This window comes from Macaca thibetana, chromosome 4 (assembly GCF_024542745.1).
Source record: "Macaca thibetana thibetana isolate TM-01 chromosome 4, ASM2454274v1, whole genome shotgun sequence".
NCBI classification, from domain to species: Eukaryota; Metazoa; Chordata; class Mammalia; order Primates; family Cercopithecidae; genus Macaca; species Macaca thibetana.
Genome location: NC_065581.1, coordinates 62,880,585 through 62,904,182, shown reverse-complemented (window position 1 = coordinate 62,904,182; position 23,598 = coordinate 62,880,585). Strand labels below are relative to the sequence as shown.

Below are 23,598 nucleotides of genomic sequence, written 5' to 3'. Positions count from 1 at the left end.
ACGGTATGTATCAAGTAAAAAAAAGACAAAAAAGATGAATAACCTCTGGGGAATTAATGTTCAAAGTAATGACTATAGCTAAAAATGTTGCATTGCATACTTGAAATTTGTTAAGAGAATAGATCTTACCTGCTATTCCCCCACACATACAAATGATAACTGTGCAAGGTGACAGATATGTTAACTAAGGGTAATCATTTCACAATATATAGTATACCAAATCATTATCACGTTTTACACTTTAAATTTATATAACTTTGTCAATTATGCTTCAATAAAGTTGGAAAAAATAACAAAGTAAGGTTGGGATTGCTGGGCGTGGTGGCTCATGCCTGTAATCCCAGCACTTTGGGAGGCTGAGGCGGGAGGATCACCTGAGGTCAGGAGTTCAAGACCAGCTTGACCAACATGGAGAAACACTGTCTCTACTAAAAATACAAAATTAGTCAGGCATGGCGGCACATGCCTGTAATCTCAGCTACTCGGGAGGCTGAGGCAGGAGAATCCATAGAACCCAGGAGGTGGAGGTTGTGGTGAGCCTAGAGCACACCATTGCACTCCAGCCTGGGCAACAAGAGTGAAACCCTGTCTCAAAACAGACAAACAAACAAAGAAAGTAAGGTTGGGATTACATTAGAGAAAGATATAACAAGTCAGATGTTAAATGTTAAAGAATTAGAGGGGATGCTCAGGAAGGTTAGCTATGACTATGACAAGGAGAAGATATGGGTAGCATGGTTTGATGGCATCATCTTCAAATAAGTAAGGCTTTTAAGGAGGATAGGGCATGAGGAAAAGATAAAGACAACTATACAACATGTAGACATTGAGCTGTGAGAGAAGAGGGAGAGAGAATAGCCACCACTTGAGAGTTTACAGTCAAAGGAAAGAGATTCCTAAGAAGAATATGAAAGAAGTGTACAGAGCTGCTTGGGGAAAAAGAATCACACATTGAGGGATGACTTGGAAACTGCTGACTTCCTGGGGTATCTGAGGTAATGGTAATCAGGGATTAATTTTAACGGCCTCAAAGGTAGATCAGAGTGGGTTGACTGTGAGTGTTGGTATGAAGTTAGTAGTGCTGGGTTTTGTTAGGAGCTCACAGAGCTCAATAGACATTTGGAAATTCCTCCAAAGGCAGTGCTAAATCTACAGGACTCTGTATTCCACTTCACTTACACAGGTGGCATTGTCCACGGCGCTGCAGGACACAGCTCCAGTGATGCTTCCTAGAGTCCTTGATCACCTCTTGGATGGAAGTTCAGAAGGGAAAGTCATTGTGACCTGACATGTAGGTTTCTGAATTCTCCACCATACTTCCCACTTGTGTAGAGTGGAAAGTGTTTATTCACCAAAGTCACGTACTGGCTTTGAAGATTATCATGAACTACATTATTAATATTGCCATTTTACACACACAAACATTCTCTCTCTCTCTCTCTCTCTCAATTTTTACTGAATGCAATGACTCCAATATTCTCAACATATCAGGAGGATCAAACTTTTACTGCTTAGAGTAAAATGAGGAAATGAACCAGGAAATGAAGTTTCATTAAGCCACCTGGTGTCTTTCTAATATAACAATTTTTCAAGTCTGAAAATCAACTATTTAACCAAATTAATTGGGAGAAAACTTTGTAAAATATGCCACTGAATAGATATTAGAAAAATATGAATACTATGTTTTTAAAAATCAGAAATGTTGTGGTACCGAGAATTTTGCTTTCTAAGCCTTTTATTTTCTCCTCCCAGATTCTGAGATATTTCAAGGGATAATGATGTTCTCTTTTATATTCTCAGCTTATTGTATTTTTTTTTCTGTTTTCTACTCACTGAATTTATATTATAACTTACACTACTTAAATTTCAATTTGATGTATTAACATACCTTCCCCCACCCCCACCCGCAAGTCAGTTTCAGCATTTTTAAAATTTGGCTTGTGATAAATCTCACCATGTCAGTCATGGGTAAACTTAAGGTTTTCAGTTTATGTCACAAATACAACTAATTAAGTATGTATGCACTGTGACTTTGAAATAGAACACTGAATTTGCAGAAATGCATAGGTATACATATTTCAACATATAATAAAATTATATTTTCTTGTTAATTTTGAAAAATGATTTTTAAAATAGCAATCACATATTTGCATGAGGAATTTATTAATTAATGGAATGCTTCCAGTTGGTCACTCAATAATATTCAACAGGAAAGCTTAATCTTTTGGAGTTAATTTTCTCAAAAGCTGAGCTGCTACATTTTTCTTTGCTTGAAATCAATAGTCACATTTATAAGGCTAACTTTTGAATCCATCATTCTGAAATTTAACATAGGAAAAAGTTTTTTAAAGTTTAAATATAGTTTTTAACTTCAGATTCTGGTCATAAACTATATAACTATTAAAAATATCTAGGACATTGTTGCCATTTTCTCATGAAGAGTAACTTTTGATACTATTAATACGACTTTACATTCTGGGGTACTGTTGTAGGTGACAGGAGGTATACTGTAATCTGGCCCCTTAAGTGCCTCATTTAAGAACATATGTTCTCATAAGTATAAACTTTTTTCCTTCCTTGGATTATTAATTTCCATATAAAATATAATAAGTTAATACAGACATATGCACATAAAATTTGAATTAACATCATGAAATCTTTAAGTCTTCCTGGCATACCTGATTAAAGGAAACTTAGCCCCATAATGCTCTGCACAACCTCCAATATTTCTTAATATCCAATATTCTTCCACTGTGTCTTCTGTATCTCATTTTGTCCACAGAATATTTTCCAAGTATCCACAATATATTTTCTTTTTCTTTAATTTTTTATGTTAATTTTTTTAGTTTTTAGAGATGGGATCTCACATTTTCACCCAGGCTGGCATGTAGTGTTGCGAACCAAGCTCATGTCAGTCTCGACCTCCTGGGCTCAAGCAATCTTCTCACCTCAGCCTCCTGAGTAACTGAGTAGCTGGGATTATTCACCTGGCTAATTTTTCCAAAAAAAAAAAAAAAAAAAAAAATTGTGGACATAGGGTCTTACTATGTTGCCCAGGCTGGTCTGGAACTCTTGGAGTCAAGAAATCCTCCTGCCTCAGCCTCCCAAAGTGCTGGGATTGCAGATATAAGCCACACGCCCAACCCACAATATTTTTTCTATACCTTCCTTTCTTTTTCTCACTGAAATCTGAGGACAGTTTTTCTTGTAGCCTTCTTAGTTGGTCAGTATTCGTTCTTCTACAGTTGTGTACCATAGACAATGAAGTATATAGACAGCATTGCCTTTGTTGCCATATTCAGGCCGTTTTTTTTTTCCCTTCTCCTTCTGAAAACCCTAGCCAGCAGCTGTATCTTGTCTCTCTCTCTGACTCTCTCCCCCTTACCCTCTCCCTGGCTCGTTTTCTAGTAGCTTTACTCTCAGTTTCTGCTTATCCTTTACTAAATGTTTTAGCATCTAGCTTGCTGACCTTTTCTTTATCACCACTGTGGTGATATTTTTTGATAACTTTGGCATCCCTCTTGGTAATCCACTCGCTTTGGTTGTTTAAATTTTTTGATAATTATTTTGCTAATTTTCCCCTCTCCTTCACCTCAGTCCATCTCCCATGGTCTTATCGTATAAGTTATCATGCCTGTAATTGCACACCCTGCAATACCTTTAATTTAAATTCTTTCACTGTCTGATCACCACTTCCTGTATTTCAAGTTCATTCACTCATGCACTGTAATGACAAAATTTCATAAATTTTTTAAAAAGCAACAGGCACCTCAAATTATATGACTGCATTGACACTCCTGTGTCTAGTGCCCACTGCAGGTCCCCATTTTCTTTTTAAAAACATACTTACACATCCACTTTCAAATTCCTTGACTCTTTTTCTATGATCCATTGACCTGAAAACACTAAACCTGTTTAATTCTCATCCTACCATTAAACTCTTGTCCATTTTATATATATCTAATATAGCAGCTCAAACTTAATGTATTCCAAATTCATAATTGATTATTGAGTCCTGGACAAACCTTCTTTTCTGCCAGTATTTGTTTATATTACTCTTTGATTTCTTCATTTCTCTCTTTTGACACATCTTGTCCATCAACAAATCCTTTAAACTCTCCCATAACTACATATCATGGATATGAACACTTTTATCATTATGAATGTTAACACCCTTGTTCAAGTCAAATTCTCAGCTGGAACATTTCAATAACCTCCCTCTTGACCTCATTGTTTCGAACCTTCATTCTGGTGCATGTCAAATAGTGAATGGATGTCTTATCAAAAAAGCTAATATTTTGGTGGAGATTTGAATGATGTGAGGGAATGTACAGCTGTCTAAGGGAAGAGTGTTCATGGCAGAGGAAGTACCTATTGCAAAATCCTTAGCCTATTCAGCCTACCCATGCATGAGTCCAGACTAACTGCTCTGGAGAAAGCAAGGGAAGTAGCAGAAATGAAGATAGAAGAGAAATCAGAATCTGGGGCAGTTTTAGATCATGAATGCCTTTTTAAAGTCTTTCATTTTCAGTCTAAGTACAATGGCAAGTGTTGCAGTGTTGCTGGCAAATGAGTTATATTATTTGGCTTATATTTTTAAATTGTCGTGTGACTGTTGTTTTGAAAGGAAACTATACAGAGACGTGGGCAGATGCAAAGAGACCTGTTAGTAAGCTATTAGAGTAATTATAGTATAGTAATCTGGGTAGGACAGTGACTTAGATTAGAATTGGAGGGAGGGCATAGTAAGAAGGGGTTGGATTGTGGATGTATATTTATATGTTTCTTTTTTTTTTTTTTTTTTTTTTTTTAACGGATGTGAGTCCGGAATCACAAGCTCCGCCTCCCGGGTTTGCCATTTCTGCCTTAGAGCTGGGACTACAGGCGCCCGACTAAATGAGAAACCGTGAAAAAGAACAAAGTGCTGGGAAATGAGCCACCGCGCCCGGCCAATACAATGTTTCTTTAGAGTGGACTGAATCAAATATAGTGGCTTTATAGTTTTTGACCTGAGCAACTAGAAAACAGATTGTCATTATTTTAGATGCTGAAAGTTACAGGTAAAGCAAGTGTAAAATAGTTTGCTTATTTATCATTTTTTTATCCACAAAAAATCCACATAAAATATATGTTTTAAAATCATGTTATTCCTCTGCCGATGTGATTCAGGGGGTTCCCGTGCATTAATAAAACATAAAGTATTTAAAATGCTTACAAGGTGAGCCATATTTTCCTCCTGCCTCTCTCTCTGCCACTATCTCCTACTAAGTCACCACTTTGGTCTTTGAGATGTTTCCTGAATATCTCAAGGACCTCCTGCTTCAAACCTCAGTATTTGCCATTCCCTTTTCTGAAGTGCACGCTTCCCAGAAAGCATAGTAGCAATTTGTACACTCCTTCAGCTATTCACTCAACCATTATCTCCTCAAAGATGCCTTTCCTGTTGATCCTGACACAGCGTTGAAATACCTCTTCTCAATTTCTCCCTCCACTTTTATCTGAATTAAATTAATTAATTATATAGCACCTCTCCCTATCTGTCATTATACTCATGTATTGTTAATTTCCCCTCCCTTCCCCATAAACTAATGTATAATAAAGCAGAGGAGTTGCTGTTTTAATAGGTTTAATACTAGCTTTCTATATTCTAGGATAGAGGCATAGCATGTTAATTTTAATTATCAAATACAGATAGTTTTGTCTAAGATTCTTATTTTCATCTTTAAATAACTTTTACATCTGAATTATTTGCTTCCTGAGATCCAGGAAGTGACCTTGTTGCTCAGTTTATGGTTAAAAGATAAATTCATCATATGAAGTAGTCCATAAGTCTAGACATTTGTCTGTGCTCATACAAGTCACAGTGTGTAAGCATGCAATAGTGTTGCAAAGATTCTATTATAAAAATAAATCTTAATTTCCTTCAAAGGCTTTTTTGCCCAAGTAGTGGAATAGGTACATGACAGCATTGAAACTGATACAAGTAACTTTCCATCAGAATCTCCATGTATGCATGATGAAACCAGAGAGACAAATGTGAACTACAATGCTTTGAGGCAAAAATTACAACTTAAACATTATAAAAATTATAAATATAATTTTGTTCATGTCCTGGAAAAAAAATGTATCAAAAATTGATTCTAAGTTTTCAAACAAGTGATGAGAGTATTTCAAGATAGCACAGGAAGAGAAAACTATTTGAAATTAGTTTATAGCTATCTCCTTTCCATTTACTAGACTAGTATAGAGTTTGAAAAAGCTGTTTCGGCCACTGGAAAACTTTAAGCAAAAGTATACTTCTAATTTGAAGTTAACGCTTTAAAAAATATTTTTTTCTATTTTTTTGTTTTATGAATTACTTTATTATTTTAATGCAGTAATAATTTTTACTAATAGTTTGTTAGTAAAATATTGAACATTTTATTTTTAATTTTATTAAATTTATGGGCTTTTCTTAATATTTAAAAAATACATTTTGAAACCTATTTAAGATGTAGTAAATATTGTTTCACTGATTTTTATTTTAATTTATAAATTATTCTAACTTTAAAACTAAATAGCAGTTATAAATACTAATACTTCTGTATTACATAAAACATTTATCAAAATGCTGGTGATGGAATTTTGTTCTGATATTGCCGTCCCTACTCTATTAATGCTGCGTTACCAACAGTGCCCGACACTTCTCATTAAAATCAGTAGTGTGCATTCCACAGGTCACTGGACAAAGTTTGGAATACTATGTCCAAAAAATAGAGTAAAGCTAATTAACTAATGAATATTGGCTTTATTGGGAAAAGGAAACCTAATAATAGAAAGATATTGAAGTCGGTGGTTAAGAAATCATTTTAGGAAGAGAACAAGTAAAAGAAGATTAGAGTATGTCTTTTTTTTTTTTTTTTTTTTTTTTTTGTCTCCTCTTTTCCACTATTGTATTTTATTTTCCTTGTTTTTTTTTTTTCCTTCCCTTTCATGTATCTTCAAAGATCCTCACTGCTTTCCTATCTATCATCTCCCATTTTACCACTAAAATGACACCTTAAATATTTCCATCACAATCATGAGGTTACCCTTACCCTAAAGTCTCAAAATAGTTTTATATAAAACACAACTATAAATTGGATGTTTTAGAAATATGGTGATCTGAAAAGTCTTTCTTTTCTCTCCCCCCATATTTACCTCAATTGGCCTCTGACTAAAATGGCTGCTAGACACCTAGCGTAGCTCAAATTAGTTAGCTGTAAGTCTCTCTGACCATTTCAACAGGAGTTAATGCACTTTTGTAAACACATTTCTTAAAAAGGTCTATGTTGTTCCAGAGTTTGCTTTTGTTTTCTTTGCTTTTGTTTTCTCTGTTTTGCATTCTTCAATGTCAAGGCTACTATTGAAACTTTCTTTTTCCTTGAGAGCAGGCTGAGTTGATAGGATGTAATTTTTCTTACGAGTAAGACTTGGAAGCTCCTTTTAGATTTCAAGCTATCACTGTGAGTGGCGGATTGGAGATGATTGCCTGAAACTCAGTAGGAAAATTTTCTGAAGGAAGAGGAGGGGAGGGGAGGGGAGGGGAGGGGAGAGGAGGGCTTCTAAGTTTAGGATACAAGTGCAGGTTTCTTACACAGGTAAACTTGGGTTATGGGGATTTGTTGTACAGATTATTGTATCATCCAGGTATTAAGCCTAGTACACATTAGTCCTCCACCTTTGGATTAAACCTCTCTGGGGCACACATTGCAGATAGTATTTGGGGGCCTCTTACCTAGTATATATGAGAGTAGAAAATCTTTGGCCCTTTTTTTTTTTTTTTAATTGGATCAATAAAACCTGCTGTGTTTAGAAACACTTTCTCAGAGTTGCTGCTGCCCAGTGCTCGTCCAACACCCTTTGGATCTGATTCTTCTTAATGGCTGAATATTCATTCTTCAAGTCATAGACCTGATCCTGTTCTTTGGAAACTGCAACACAAAATAAGTCCAAATATCACATGCATCTTTAACTGCTGTTGGCCAATTCAGTCCATTCTAACTCAAAAGGAAAATTGAAACTCATCAACTTTTAGGATATGCTAAAGCTCTTCTCTTCTTCTCTATGCTACTACATGCTCATCCTCAATAGGAAGGGATGCTACCTTCCATTAAGTTGGTATTTGGAGTGATTTCTGTATATCTAGCTAGGCCCTCCGAATGAGAGATGTAAAGTAAATATATCTTACTGTCTGTGGAGTAGTAGAGTAAAATACATAAAGATTTTCATCTATGAAATAGCAGAGTATAATACACTTAAAGTTAGGACAAATTTAATTTTATTAACCACTCTAAAATTTTTAAGTAATATGGCCAAAGCAACTAATGTAATTTCTATGAGTATGTTTCCTCATTTATAAAAGTGATAAATAATAATAATATATTTCACAACTTACAAGAATTGAATGAGAACATAAGAAAATTATGTAAAAGTAATTAGCCTAGTGGCTGGCATGTGGTGGGTGCTGAAAAAAAAAAAACTGGATGATTATTTCTGATATAAATGGAGAAATAATTTAATTCTGCAAGATGAAAATGCATAGCTGTGTGCCTCAAACTACAGGAAAGATAAATTACTAAGGCATTTTATTGATGCTATTTCAGTGAAATTGTGCCAACAAGGCTTTTGATCCCTTTTATGAAATTATTTTTTGTTCTTTTAACAGATTTAAAACAATAAATACATAGTTAAATTCCATTCATTAATAAATAGCTTCTACCAACTTAAAGTCATGAGAAGTGATATTTTTGGCCTTAAAATATTTGGTGTTTACATTAGAAAAAAACAGTATTTCATTTGGGGCTCCATTTATTTTATACTAGAAAGTTTACTAAATATGATTTAAGGCACAGTAGTATTTCCTGCAAATTAAGGAGAAGTGAGGGCAGTGGAAGCCAGAACACCAGTGCGTGTTCTTTAGCAACTTGTAGATTTCAGTTAATGAAGTACAGTAGACTGGAATATAGATTGTTTGAAAAACAATTGTAAGAATGACAACTAACAAACAGAAGTCCTCTAAGTAGCTCATCTATAACTAGACCATTATCATCCACCGGCACTCTATCCTGTCTCAAATTCATGTAGTCATGATTAAATCCTGCTAGCACATCATCGCTATATAATGGCTCTACTAAACATTAAAAAATCACATTTGTCATCTTTTTTCTTCACATTTCAGTACTTTTCCAAAACATATATTGTATTGTTAATTATCAGTTTAGGCCAAAGTTGATTTTATTCTTAAATTCCCAAAAGAGATTATTAAGAGCATACATTGAAAATGTAGTTTACTATAATTCTTTCCAAATACAAAAATATGAGGTTTTTGGCTAAGATCACAGGTATGTAGGAAAAAAATGATTAATAATACCATATAATTTAAACAAAGCCTTGTTCCTTTGGAATAATGTTAATAGGCTTTTCTGAAAATATTTAAATTATATTTTTTTCTAATTTATACTGATGTATTTACAGCTGTATGTCAGGATTTACTGGAAAAAACTGTGAGAAAGTAATTGACCACTGTAAACTGCTCAGCATCAACTGTCTGAATGAAGAATGGTGTTTCAATATAATTGGAAGATTCAAAGTAAGTAATTTAATACATGGCAACATAATTTAGCACTTCAAAATACAATAGATTAGTCAGTCTATATTTCAAATATTCCTATTAATCTTAGCCAGAGAAATATATCCTTATATGTATATTTAAATATGACTTCTGTAAAGCTTAGCAATAGGGGTTTTAATTTATAAGAATTATGTTGGGAGGGAATTAATAAATGTTCTAGGAGGTGTTTTTATTATAAAGTAAGTGTAAAGCTAATTGAGTCCTGGTGATACAACTCTTAGTATATAAAACCCCAGTTACTAATACTTTAAGCTCTTTAACTAGATGAGAAATAAAATCAGTCTAGTGATTGTTAGGGTCCACAAAATATGCTTTTTTTAGTGAATAGTTTTTGAAATTAATTTACAAATACAAAATATCTGTGCTACACATGGTAAGGGATATTTTACAACCTAGCAATGTTATTTATAGGTGTGTCTATTGGAGAAATTATCAGGTATTTACTAAGACAGACATACACAGGAATTTTCACTTCAAATCTGAAACAAAACCTTGTACATAAGAGAATGGACAAATTCATCATGGTGTAGTCTTACAATGGAATTTTTAAAAACTATTTAAAATGAATAGACAATAGCTATATGTATTAATTCTTACAAATATAAAAATATTGAATTTGAAAATGTTATTCATGTACAGTGTGACAATATTACTCAAAGTTGTAAAACAAATGTATACATGCTTCTGTAATTACATAAATGTATATCAAAAGTATAAACACAAACTTGAGGATTACACACACCAGCTTTATTTGAAAGGCAACCTATAGGGAGGTAGATGGGAGAATGAAATCAGGGAGAGTACAAAGGGGACTTCCAATGTTTCTGCAAAGTTTTGTTTTTCAAAAAATACTTTTTTTTTGAGAAATACGGCAAGAAAAATAACTACAACGTGAAGATAGAATAAATAAAAGTAGTACGGTTGTGATAAGCATACCTCATTACTATTCATTAGAAAGCTATAAAAATTAAAAAGTAGAACTAACAAGTTAAATATGGCAAAATTCCAGGATTCAATATAATTTTTTAGAAACCAGTAGTGCTTTTGTAATATAACAACAATGAATTAAGACATGAAACTAAAAATTAATACTATAAAAGTGAAAAAAGTATGATTATAAGTGTATCAAAGCACTTCAGAAAATGTTTAACAAAATGTGGCCAAGACCTCTATGTTAAAAACTAAAAAAAAAAGATAACAGAGGGAAATTAAATATGCCCTATAAATAAAGTTATAATATATTTATGAATTAGAAAAATTAATATTTTATGATATCCTCTCTTCTTACTGATATTAACAAGTGTTTTGTAGAAATGGGCACGCTGATTATAAAACTGATATGAAACATCAAAGGACCTCAAATAGCTAAGTAATCAAAAATAACAGCAAATTTGAAGGATTTTACGAACATGATTTCAAGAGTTATTTTCAAGCTAGAGTATCAAGGCAGTGTGGTCCTGGCATGTGATGCTTAATACTGAGTTTCAACTTGATTGGATTCAAGGATGCCAAGTATTGACCCTGGGTATGTCTGTGAGGATGTCGGCAAAGGAGATTGACATTTGAGTCTGTGGGCTGGGGAAGGTAGACCCACCCTCAATCTCGGTGGGCACCATCTAATCATCTGCCAGCATGACCAAAATATAAAGCAGGCAGAAAAACATAAATAGGTTAGACTGGCTTAGCCTCCCAGCCTACATCTTTCTTCTGTGCTGGATGCTTCCTGCTGTCGAACATTGGATTCCAAGTTCTTCAGCTTTGGGACTCAGACTGGCTTACTTGCTCCTCAGCTTGCTGACAACCTGTTGTGGGACCCCGTGATCATGTGAGTTAATACTCCTTAATAAACTCCCCTTTGATATAAATCTATCTTCTTAGTTCTGTCCCTCTAGGGAACCCTGAATAATACATAGCATAAGGATGAACTAGAAGATGTCTCACACACACACACACACACACACACACACGCACACGAAAGGCGAGTTCAAAGATAGATCCACAGGGAAATTTCTTTCTATCTCAAAAACACCAAGATAATTTAATGAACAAAGGAACATCTTCTTATTAAAACACACTTGGAAAAAAAGTGACTCCATACCCCCTACCTCAAACCACACAATAATTAATTTTACATGAAGCATAAACCTGAGAGTAAAAGAGAAATTTATAAAACTTCTAGAGAATAAAATGGAGCAAAAAAACAAAAAAGGATGATGTTCTTTATGACCATGCATTAGACTAAACTTTGTTAGATAGGGCACAAAATTAAATGGTTTATTGAACTTAATTAAGTTTAAAAACTTCTGTGCATCAAAATAATTTTTACAAAGATAATAACCAGGGATTACCCATCTAAATTTACATTGGAAGTAAACTTAATCATAATAGAGGTATGTGTTGTTCACATGAGATAATATGAAATAAAATGTCTTTATTGAAACAAAATGATGTCTTTATTGAAACAAAATGATGGAAAAAATCTAGAGAAGTACTAATCAAAAACTGGTTGATGCCTACCTTACTTTTATGTAAAATAGACTTTAAAACTTAAAAATGAGAAATTGTAAAATTCTGATTTTTAAAATTCTTAAAATTAAAAAATTAATAAATTCTCTTTCATGGTGGGGTGTATTTGTTTCTTCGTGCAAAACTATATCTGAGTTATATTGTCCATTTTTAAAGGGAAAGAAATAAAATTAGAAAATATATATTGTATAGACAATCTTTAGATATCAATGAAAATAAAAGGTAAATACACATTTTAAGTGTTCAAACTGTCTCAAATTTTTAAATTTTATTTTATTTTATTTTACTTTAAGTTCTGGGATACATGTGCTGAATGTAAAAGTTTGTTACATAGGTATACATGTACTATGGTGGTTTGTTGCACCTATCAACTCCTCGTCTAGGTTTTAAGCCCCACATGCATTAGGTATTTGTCCTAATACACTCCCTCCGCTTTGCGCCACCCCACCTGATGTGCCTCAGTGTGTAATGTTTCCCTCCCTGTCTCCATGTGTTCCCATTGTTCAACTCCCACTTATGAATGTTTGTTTTTCTGTTCCTATGTTGCTTTGCTAAGGATGATGGTTTCCAGCTTCATCCACGTCTCTGCAAAATACATGAACTCATTCTTTTGTTATGACTGCATAGTATTCCATGGTGTATATGTGCCACATTTTCTTTATCCAGTCTATCATTGATGGGCATTTGGGTTGGTTCCAAGTCTTTGCTATTGTAAATAGTGCTGTAATAAACATACGTATGCATGTGTCTTTATAGTAGAATGATTTATAATCCTTTGGGTATATACTCAGTAATAGAATTGCTGGGTCAAATGGTATTTCTAATTCTAGATCCTTGAAGAATCACCACACTATCTTCCACAATGGTTGAACTAATTTACACTCCCATCAACAGTGTAAAAGTGTTCCTATTTCTCCATATCATCGCCAGCATCTGTTATTTCCACGTTTTAATGATCATCATTCTAATTGGTGTGAGATGGTATCTCATTGTGGTTTTGATTTGCATTTCTCTAACGACCAGTGATGACGAGCTTTTTTTCATATGTTTGTTGGCTGCATAAATGACTTCTTTTGACGGGTGTCTGTTGATAAACTTTGCCCATTTTTTTATGAGGGTTTTTTTTTCTTGTAAATTTGTTTAACTTCCTTGTAGATTCTGGATATTAGCCTTTTGTCAGATGGCTAGATTTCTCACTTTTCTCCTTATTTAATCTGGCTAGTGGTCTATTTATTTTGTTAATCTTTTCAAAAGAACAGTTCTTTGATTCGACGATTTTTTGAAGGGTTTTTCGTGTCTCTGTCTCCTTAAATTCTGCTCTGATCTTACTTATTTCCTCCCCTTCCTTGTGGCATCAATCAGCATTCTGTGTCTAACTAATCAAGTGGGGACTTGGAGAACTTTTCTGTCTGGCACTCTGTGTCTAGCTAAAGGATTGTAAATGCACCAATGAGCACCCTGTCAAAACGGACCAAGCAGTTCTCTGAAAAATGGACCAATCAGCAGGATGGGGATGGGGTCAGATAAGGGAATAAAAGCAGGCTGCCCAAGCCAGCAGTTGCAACCCACTCCAGGTTCCCTTCCACACTGTGAAATCTTCATTCTGTCGCTGTTTCCAATAAATCTTGCTGCTGCTCACTGTTTGGGTCCCCACCACCTTTATGAGCTGTAACACTCACCACAAAGGTCTGCAGCTTTCCTCCTGAATCCGGCAAGACCACGAATCCACAGGAAGGAAGAAACTCCAGACACATCTGAACATCAGAAGGAACAAACTCCAGACACACCATCGTTAAGAACTGTAACACTCACCGCGAGGGTCCGCAGCTTCGTTCTTGAAGTCAGTGAGACCAAGAACCCACCAATTCCAGACACAATGGCACAGTCCGTCATGGCTTCCCTTGGCTAGCGTAGGGATGTCCCTGACCCCTTGCACTTCCCATGCAAGGAATGCCCTACCCTGCTTCTGCTCGCCTTCCATGGGCTGCACCCACTGCCTAACCAGTCCCAATGAGATGAACAGGGTACCTCAGTTGGAAATGCAGAAATCAGAAATCACTCGCCTTCTGCATTAGTTTTGCTGGGAGCTGCAGACCGGAGCTTTTCCTATTCAGCCATCTTACCACATCTGGTAATCCAAACTGTCAAAAAGTTAATGAAATATTGTTTAAGGCAATATGAAGCTATCATTTTATATATTCATATCACAGAACATTAAAGTATACACAGTTTATATTTCTGTATCACAAAGGAAAATTGAGACAGCATGTTCACACGTATCCAGGAAAAATATGACTTGTAATAAGCTCACTGAATGGCGGTAGAGCAGTATGTGCCGGAAATTTTTCAACCTGTAATAATTCAGAAATATCCAAAGTAAATTTAAAAGATTATATAAAACATGCATACAAAATATTCATTATAATATTTATTGTAAAGGAAAATCAAATTAAACAACAAAAATAGTAAAAATTATAGTGTATCCATATAATAGAAGATGAATCTGTGTGGCCTTGTTTTTCAAGCTTGTTAATCACATTGAAAATGCTCAAGTTGGCCGGGCGCGGTGGCTCAAGCCTGTAATCCCAGCACTTTGGGAGGCCGAGACGGGCGGATCACGAGGTCAGGAGATCGAGACCATCCTGGCTAACACAGTGAAACCCCGTCTCTACTAAAAATACAAAAACTTAGCCGGCGAGGTGGCGGGCGCCTGTAGTCCCAGCTACTCGGGAGGCTGAGGCAGGAGAATGGCGTAAACCCGGGAGGCGGAGCTTGCAGTGAGCTGAGATCCGGCCACTGCACTCCAGCCTGGGCGACAGAGCGAGACTCCGTCTCAAAAAAAAAAAAAAAAAAAAAAAAAAAAAAAGAAAATGCTCAAGTTAAAATATTTTGTGAAAAGCCGTTGTATCATTTTGTTTTAGATATTTGTATGTATTTATCTGCTTGTAAAAAAAAAATAATAATTTTTATGTGTTTTCTGAGGTGCTGAAAAGGGTAAAAGTCATTCCAGGACTGCTCCCTCAGAAATTGATTTTACCTTCTAGAGTGGTACAGACACTAGAAAATACATATCAGTAGCGGAGACTTTCCCAAGTAGCAGAAAGCATAAGGGAAGGGAGCCATTTAGATGGCAAAAGGTGATGTGGGATTTGATGTCATCCATCTCCATTCTCATTTAGCATTTAACATGAAAATTTCTTAGCATATTTGATTTGGTTTGATGGAAACATTAAAATATCCAAAGCCTGTGACCTGCCTGGCCCAGGGACAAATTGAAACAGACAAGGACACCGAAGCAAGGATCCAAAGAGAAACATGGAGGAAAATGGATTTGGAATTCACAGAGTGGTTCCGTTAGTATGAGGATTTAACATAAGACCAAGTTTAATCAGAGTTTTGATGGCCAGTGGGGCCAGGATGAAATTTGTATTTATTCAGATGTGTATTAAATAAGCTAGAAGAAAATAAACCAACAAATTTGACGGTGGTTTACTCTGGTTAATGGGATTAGACTAAAATTAAAATGAGAACAAAAATATGTTTCTTTTTTAGTATGCATTTAATGAAAGTTCTATGAAGAATAAAGCATTCCTCATAGTAACATTAAGATTAGGAAATTGATATTAATAAAATAGGCTGGAAAATATGAGGAGAGGAAAAAACCCTGTAGGTCAGAACCTTATTAATTCTAAGCCATGCTCTTCATTATGAGTTAAATTTCTCTATTTTCAATTCATTTTCTTTATAATTGAAGTGGCATAAGGATGGCAAACTTTCTCATTGAAACTGTGATGAGGAATATCTAATTAAGCACATTCACAATGTCAATTGCATTCTCAATATTAAAAATATAAATGGCCTCAGTGATAAAACAATTGTTGCTTTACAATTGAGAGTGTTAGGTTTCTAATCACCATCACATAAGTATGAACTATTGAACAGATTAAGAGCTCGTGGAAGAAAAAGAAAACAAAAAAGTGTAGTTATTTTCATGTTTATATAAATAAATGACATCCAATACATTTTAAAATGTTTGATATTATGCGCATTGTAATTGTAAAATACAGGTACTATGCAATTAAATATTATTTATTATGCCTTACAGCAATGATTCAGACATTCTTTTCCTTATAGTTTCAGTAATTTACTGACACATTTATTTTCATTTTGATGGATAATACATATAGTTAGAAATGCAATTTCTGGTTTGTGTCTATTCAAATATTGTATAGCTTCCTAATGTTATGACTTTAAATTATTGATTGTTTTTTGTTATACCATCAAAGAAAATAGCACTGGAGCTTTATACAAAGCTCTTTTGGTTCTCTTCTTTTGCAATTGGCTCAGGAGTGCATATATAAGGATTCAGTTTATGTTTTATCTTGTTTTCTTAAATCTCTTATAAGGCTTCATTAGAGAACCGACAAAAAACATAAAATTTAAAACTAATCTACTTTAACTTCACCATCTGCTTTATTTCTGTGTTCTATTTCTATCCACCAGTTAAATCTTTTTTTTTTTTTTTTTTTTTTTTTACAATTATCTTCAACAAGAGTGACTTATGTAAACTCACGCTGAAAGAAGTAAAGCTCGAATTAGAATTCCATATGAGTACAATTTGCATTTGGGTAGGATTAAAAGTTTTAAATTTCAGTTGCAACAATTGAAAAATCTAAAGAAAATCTCTCTCTCTCTCTCTCTCTCTCTCTCTCTCTCTCTCACTCTCTCATTATGTCTGTCCCTCTCTCCTTGCCTCCCTTCCCCCATTACACACACACACACACACACACACACACACAGAGGGAGAGAAAGAGAGAGAGAGAGAGGAATTTGAAGGCTCACATAATTAAACTTTGCAGAGAGGAAACCAGGTAAGCTTTTAACCAGAGGCTCAATATTATCATACTTCTCCTTGTTTGCTCTACAATAACAACGATATCATCCTGGAAGTTCCCATAAGAACTCAGACATATTACTGCTTGAGGCCTTTGTTGTAAGCATTTACACCCAAATTTTCACCCACATTTATTATTCATCAGTTTCTTCATTCTGCATAGGTATTTTCTCAAATGTTACATTCTCAGTTTGTCCTTCTGTAGAAACCCAATCTAAAATGTTAAATACAGTCCTCCCTAGGTATCCGTGGAGTGTTGGTACTAGGGACCCCCACCTATTTGGAAACTTCATGGATGCTCCAGTCTCTTATATAAAAGGATACAGTGTTTGCATATAACCTGTCTACATCCTCCCATATACTTTACAATATCTATAGATTACTTGTAATACCTAACACAAAGTAAATGCTATGTTGTTATACTCTATTTTTAAAGGAATAATGACAAGAAAAAGGAGTCTATATGTGTTTCATACAGAGGCCACCATCAATTGTCTTAAAAAATATTTTCAGCCACAGTTGGTTGAATCCATGGATGCAGAACTCATGGAGACGGAGGGCTAACCACACTCCCATACTCTCATCCAGCCGATAGGCACCATCTCCTCTTTCTTTTTTTTTTTTTTTTTCTTAACAACTAATTGCCATCTGGCTTCCCAGTTTACAACATAGTTCTTCATACATTCTTTTTATTGACTAGATTAGGCTGAAATGTAATCTCTACGAAGAAAGATATATTTGTTTCTTTGTATGATACTAAACTGTCTTCTAGGGAAGGAAGAAATATTGCCCTAAAGGCAAATTATGCCAAATGTAGTTGGTGGAACCCTATTTGTAGGGACTCCCTTATAGAAAGTGCACAGACTACATAAACAGACCAGGAGAACTCTTTCTTAGTAAGGAGATAGTCAGAGCTAATTTGACCAAGACTGGAAAGCCAGATTCCATTTTATAGCAATACATAGAATATGGGAAAAGATGCATGTGTTGAAAGGTGTGAACAATTAAGTGATGCATAAAAAAATTGCATTATGGTTTTATGTAAAAATATATATATATATAAAAGTCAATCAAAGAAAGAAGCATTACAGCCAGGCCTGTAATCCAAACTACCAAGGAGGCTGAAATGGAAGGATGGCTTGAGGTCAGGAGTTCAAGACCAGCCTGGAATAGATAGTGAGCTGCAATTTCTATTTTTTTTTTTTTTTTTTTCAATCTGTGTGGTCTGGTGGCACATATCCATAGTCCCAGCTACTTGGGAAGCTGGAGTGTGATAATCACTTTGATCCCGGGAGTTAAGGCTGCAGTGAGCTATGGTTGTGCCACTACACTTCATCCTGGGGTAACAGAGTGAGATTCTGTCTCAAAAAAAAAAAAAAAAAAAAAAAAAAGAAAGGAAAACAAGGAAAAGAGAAACAGAGGGAGAAAAAAGAAAGAAAGAAAGAAAGAAAGAAAAAAGAAAGAAAGAAAGAAAGAAAGAAAGAAAGAAAGAAAGAAAGAAAGAAAGAAAGAAACAGAGAGAGAGAGAAAGGAAGGAAAGATGGAAGGAAGGAAGGAAGGAAGGAAGGAAGGAAGGAAGGAAGGAAGGAAGGAAGGAAGGAAGGAAGGAGGGAGGGAGGGAGGGAGGGAGGGGAGGGAGGGAGGGAGGGAGGGAGGGAGGGAGGAAGAAGAAAAGAAAAGAAAGAAGCAGCATTGGGTAAGCTAAGTATGTTATGACACTCGAAATATTAGTATACAAAGGTACACAAAATTGCAAAATCTGAAATTCATGCTATGCTGATCTACTAAAGCCTGAATTAAACAGAAATACTGAGACCATCACCTCACCAATTACATTTTAATCTGCCAAAGATAGCTTCTGATTACACCCCAAACCAAATAAACACACTAATATATTCATTCTTTATCAGTCTTCAGAGACAGTTTATTCAGGCTTAGGGACTGGGTTGTCAGTGCCGTAATATGTGCCGAGAGTCACAGACATCTTTGAAAAGAAATAGTTAGAGTCAAAACCAGGAAGATCCCTGGAGGAATCAAGTGTGATTTTTGCCCTCTAGGTAATATGTGGCAATGTCTAGAGACATTTTTGGTTGTCACAAGTAGAGATCAGGGCTGTTACTAGCGTTTGGCTATAGAGGGCAAGTTTGCTGCTAAGGATCCTACAATGCACAGGAGAGCTTCTTACAGTAAAGCAATATTGAATCCAAAATGTCAGTATTGTTGTGGTTGAAAAATTCTTCCTTAGAGGAAGTTTAGGTTGTAGAAAGTGGAAAATAGTAAGACAAAAGGAAAGATCAAATGCATACAACTTTATGAAAGTTAGGGAACCTAGACTTACAGAAGAAAAACTTCTGTTTCAGACTAGCAGACCATAATAACATGAGATAGATTCCAGATTAAGAAATCTTTTTCTGGTTCATGTGGGCATTGCGTCTGAGAGTTAGGTGCACATATTTGGTTAAGACAAATTGTTTTCTTGTTATTTTTCTTGCTTTGTTGGAACAGACTAAGCACTTTTGGTTCAGAATGGTATATATATAAATTGCTTGGTCACAAACTTTCTTTTCAGTTCTTCCCTCTAAAATGCTAACTTACATTAAATTTGCTTGACTTTTTTCCTCTATGTATATTATTAGACATGTAGGTGAAAAGTTTGAAGGATTTTTGTTAAGTAGAATGAACTTGTGTGATAACAGAGAGCTTGTTCTCCTTCATTTTTAAGAAGAGGGGCAGGGGGAAAGGTAGGATTCCAGATGTATTAAGCATAAAATAACAAAATCAAATAGCCACTGAATTGTTCTGATATAGCTTCAACAATACCACATGATCATGATCCATTTCATTCATGTCCTGGTCTATGCCTTACATCTCCTCTCTTCTCTCTTTTTCATGGACATATTTTCAATGTCTCTCTGAAACAACTTCATTAATTGAGTAGTTTACCTTGCTCTTGTACAGACTCTTGGGAGGGAAGTTGGCTTATGCTTAAAGTACTACTTGAAAGAGAGCAGCATCCTCACACTAGCTGTTCACTTCTAAATATTTTTCATGTGCACATGTTACTGTTTTTCTAGTTCTATGATATATTTTAATAATTTAAATTACTATCATATTTTAAATAAGCAAACAAAAATGTGTTTTTACTTGGAAGAATTATTTCAAATAACATAAGAAGCATCTGTCACAGGATTCGTGTTTAAGTCATTCTCAAGTGGTGTTATTGCCATAAAATTGTTAGTCATTCAAAGTGGTAGAAACTTTATTTTTGGTCAACCTTAAATAGTATTATCTGGGCCTTTTTGGTTTGTCCTTTCCTAGGCAGCAAGCAATAATAACGCTTCAGATGTGTTCAACTGAGAAAGATTAATAGAAATCAAAGTTACCACGTAACTTCCATTATGTGTGAAGGATTTGATATACAGGAAATTTACCAGTATCTTAATAGATCTAGGATAAAAATAGAAATTAACATAGTTATTCTGTGTCCCTACCCAAATATCATCTTGAATTGTAGTTTCCATAATCCCCATGTGTTATAGGAGGGACCCAGTAGGAGGCAATTGAATCATGGAGGTGGTTACACCCATGTTGCTGTTCTTGTGATAGTGAGTGAGTTCTCACAAGATCTGATGGCTTTTTTAAGGGGCTTTTATTCCCTTTTGCTCAACACTTCTCCTTCCTGCTGCCATGTGAAAAAGGACGTATCTGCTTCCCCTTTTGCCATGACTGTAAGTTTCCTGAGGCTTTCCTACCCATGCTGAACTGTGAGGTAATTAAACCTCTATCCTTTACAAATTACCCAGTCTCAGGTATGTTTTTATTAGCAGCATGAGAATGGACTGGTACAGAAATGCTCAGGAATTAGTGCTATGCCAAATTTAGCTCTACATACATGATATGTAAATTAACAGATTTCCAATGAGAAGTACTTTAATAATTTCACAAGTTTTCTGTTGATTGGCTACAATGATTGATATTGGCTATAGAGTAGGAAATATTTAAAGGAGACCTCTAATAATGAATTCATAAACTTCTTCTCTCACACTTTTAAACTTGATTTTTATGCTAGTATCCACTTATAAGAGTAAGCACCAAAGGAGTTGCAAGTTTATCTTTTATCTTGCTTGTTTTCAGCAGAACTTTTGTAGGTGATAAAGTAAATTAAAATAGCTAAAATATAAGAAGTGACAGATCGAGATTGATTCATTCAAATTAGTGCAATGGTTGTGAATAGTTAAAACATTCATATTTAAAGGGAGCATATAAATATTTTAAATGTCTTAGAGAAACTGAGGATGTCACTATGTCTTTACCAGTGCTGGAACAGGAAAAATAATTGGAAAAAAACTTTTTAAACAAGTTGTATTATTTAAAAATTTGCCTGCTATGGTTAAGAATAAACCATTTGTGAAAGAAAAACAAAATAAGATAGGGTTATTTATGTGAACCTATTTCACATTTTGTTTTGGATCCTTATGAAACAGCTATTCTACCAATATGTTTATTAACAGGATTTAGAGCCATACTATCTGTACATCTGCTAAGACTCAGTACTTTAGAAGGAGTTTCACAACTATTTGGGAAAGAAACCAGAACATAAACTTTCTTCAACAGTTTCTGGGCATCCAGAGTATGCTGGGCTGAATAATGGTACCCAAATTTTCCTCTTTGTCCCAATTCCCATAACCTGTGGACGTTATCTAACACGCAAAAGGGACTTTGCAGATACGTTGAAGATAAGTATCTTGAGATGAAGAGATTATTCTGATTATCAGATGGGGCCTGATATAATCACGAAGGTCCATATTAAAAAGTTGCATACAGAATCAGAGACAGAGAACTTGATATGATAGCAAAGCAGAGATTTGGAGTGTTATCTTTTAAAGTTGAAGGAAGGAAGGAAGGTGCAAGCCAAATAAGATAGGCTACCAATAGAAGCTGAAAAAAACATAAAGAAACAGATTTTCTACTCAGAACCTGCAGAAGCAGCCAGTTTGCTGACATCTTGACTTTACATCAGTAAGACTGATTCCAGATTTCTGACCTCCAGAAATGTTAGAGAATAAATGTTGTTTTATGCCACTACATTTGCAGTGTTTCATTACAGTAGCAATAGAAAGCAAATTCACAAAGGCTTCAAGAAAATTTATTTGTAACACCAAAGTAAACTTGTTAGCTGAAAATCATTAAAGAAGCTCTCTAACTGAACACATAATTTTGAAACTAAATATGGTGATAGGTCCTCTCTAAAAAACGTATATAAAATACACAAAATAAGTCAATCTAGATTTATTCTTAGCAGTCATTTTTAGTCTTAGCTGAGTTTTAGATCCAACGGAAATAACTGATACAAGTGGATTGGGTGTCGATCGGGAAAAACCAAAAGCAGCAAGATGATTGGTTAGTTGAGTATCTCAGAACAAATGGATTTAAATTTCATTAGTTAAAATTCTGCATTTACCTTGACATGGTTGGCACATTTAGAAGATCCATTTGTCAACTGCTTACGGAAACAGCAGACTTTCACAAATGAGATATTGGCTTGTAACATTTTGCTGTCCCATTTCTAACTCAGGAATAGCCCGTGCTAATGGCATATCCTGTATGTGTACATACTTCACTAATTTATTATCCTCATTAAGACACACTTGAGAATGAAAAAGGATCCTAACAGTTGTTTGGTTGGAGTAACAGGCATTAAACTAGGTTTGGTTTACACAAAAGGCACTAACTGGTGTTCTTCACAATATGAACATCTAATGTTTAGAAATTGGTGTCTACATGATTCTTATGTTATCTTTAACAATTGCAAAGTCATGTTTTCACCTTGTACTCAAAAGTCAACAGAAACACTGATTTAAAAAATAAGGCAATCCATGTTACAAAGTGAGAATCATGCATAATTTACTAGACAGCCAACATTCTGATTGCAGATGTAATCACAGGTATTACAAGAGGCCTATGGACTAAGTAATTTTATTTAGCCTCAGTAAGTTTTGGCAAAATCTTTAGTCACTTGTCTTTAGGCAAAACATCTCTCTAATTCTTTTATAATCTCTTAGTGCTATGTAACTAGTACATCTCATTGAAAGAATATTGAAAATATTACATTATGGAACCTCTCAACTCCAGGCACACAATGTTGAACAAGACAGACCATGATCTTACCTTCTGCTTTGTAATAGTCACTCACTGAGAGATATATATATATATATCTTAACTTTAATTGCAAACAAAATAAAAGATAAAAGAGAAACCTAACATCAATTGCTGAAAGTTTAGATTTGAAAATAGTGTCCACCTATTACTGAGGAGGGACTGACCACATATACACACTCCCACAGGGGGAGATATAGGACACAGAGACAGAGATCCACAGGTTAATATTGTCTATCTTTTGCTCAGTTCTTCATAATCATTTCCTATCTAAATCTGGGATCAGGCAGAAAATTATTTCAGGCGTAAGAAGTGCAGGCAGATGGAGGGCCAAAACAGGAATCTTCCCAGATCCTGGAAAAAATATGAG

At 34.8% G+C, this 23,598-nt stretch overlaps 1 protein-coding gene across 1 annotated transcript in view; it reads left to right on the top strand.

Annotated features, from left to right (window-relative positions):
- Positions 1 to 23,598, top strand: part of EYS (eyes shut homolog) — a 395,623-nt gene that overhangs the window by 338,848 nt on the left and 33,177 nt on the right. Inside the window, exon 7 of the mRNA XM_050788644.1 lies at positions 9,496 to 9,610. Coding sequence (XP_050644601.1) covers positions 9,496 to 9,610 — 115 coding nt within the window. The remainder of the gene's footprint in view (positions 1 to 9,495; positions 9,611 to 23,598) is intronic.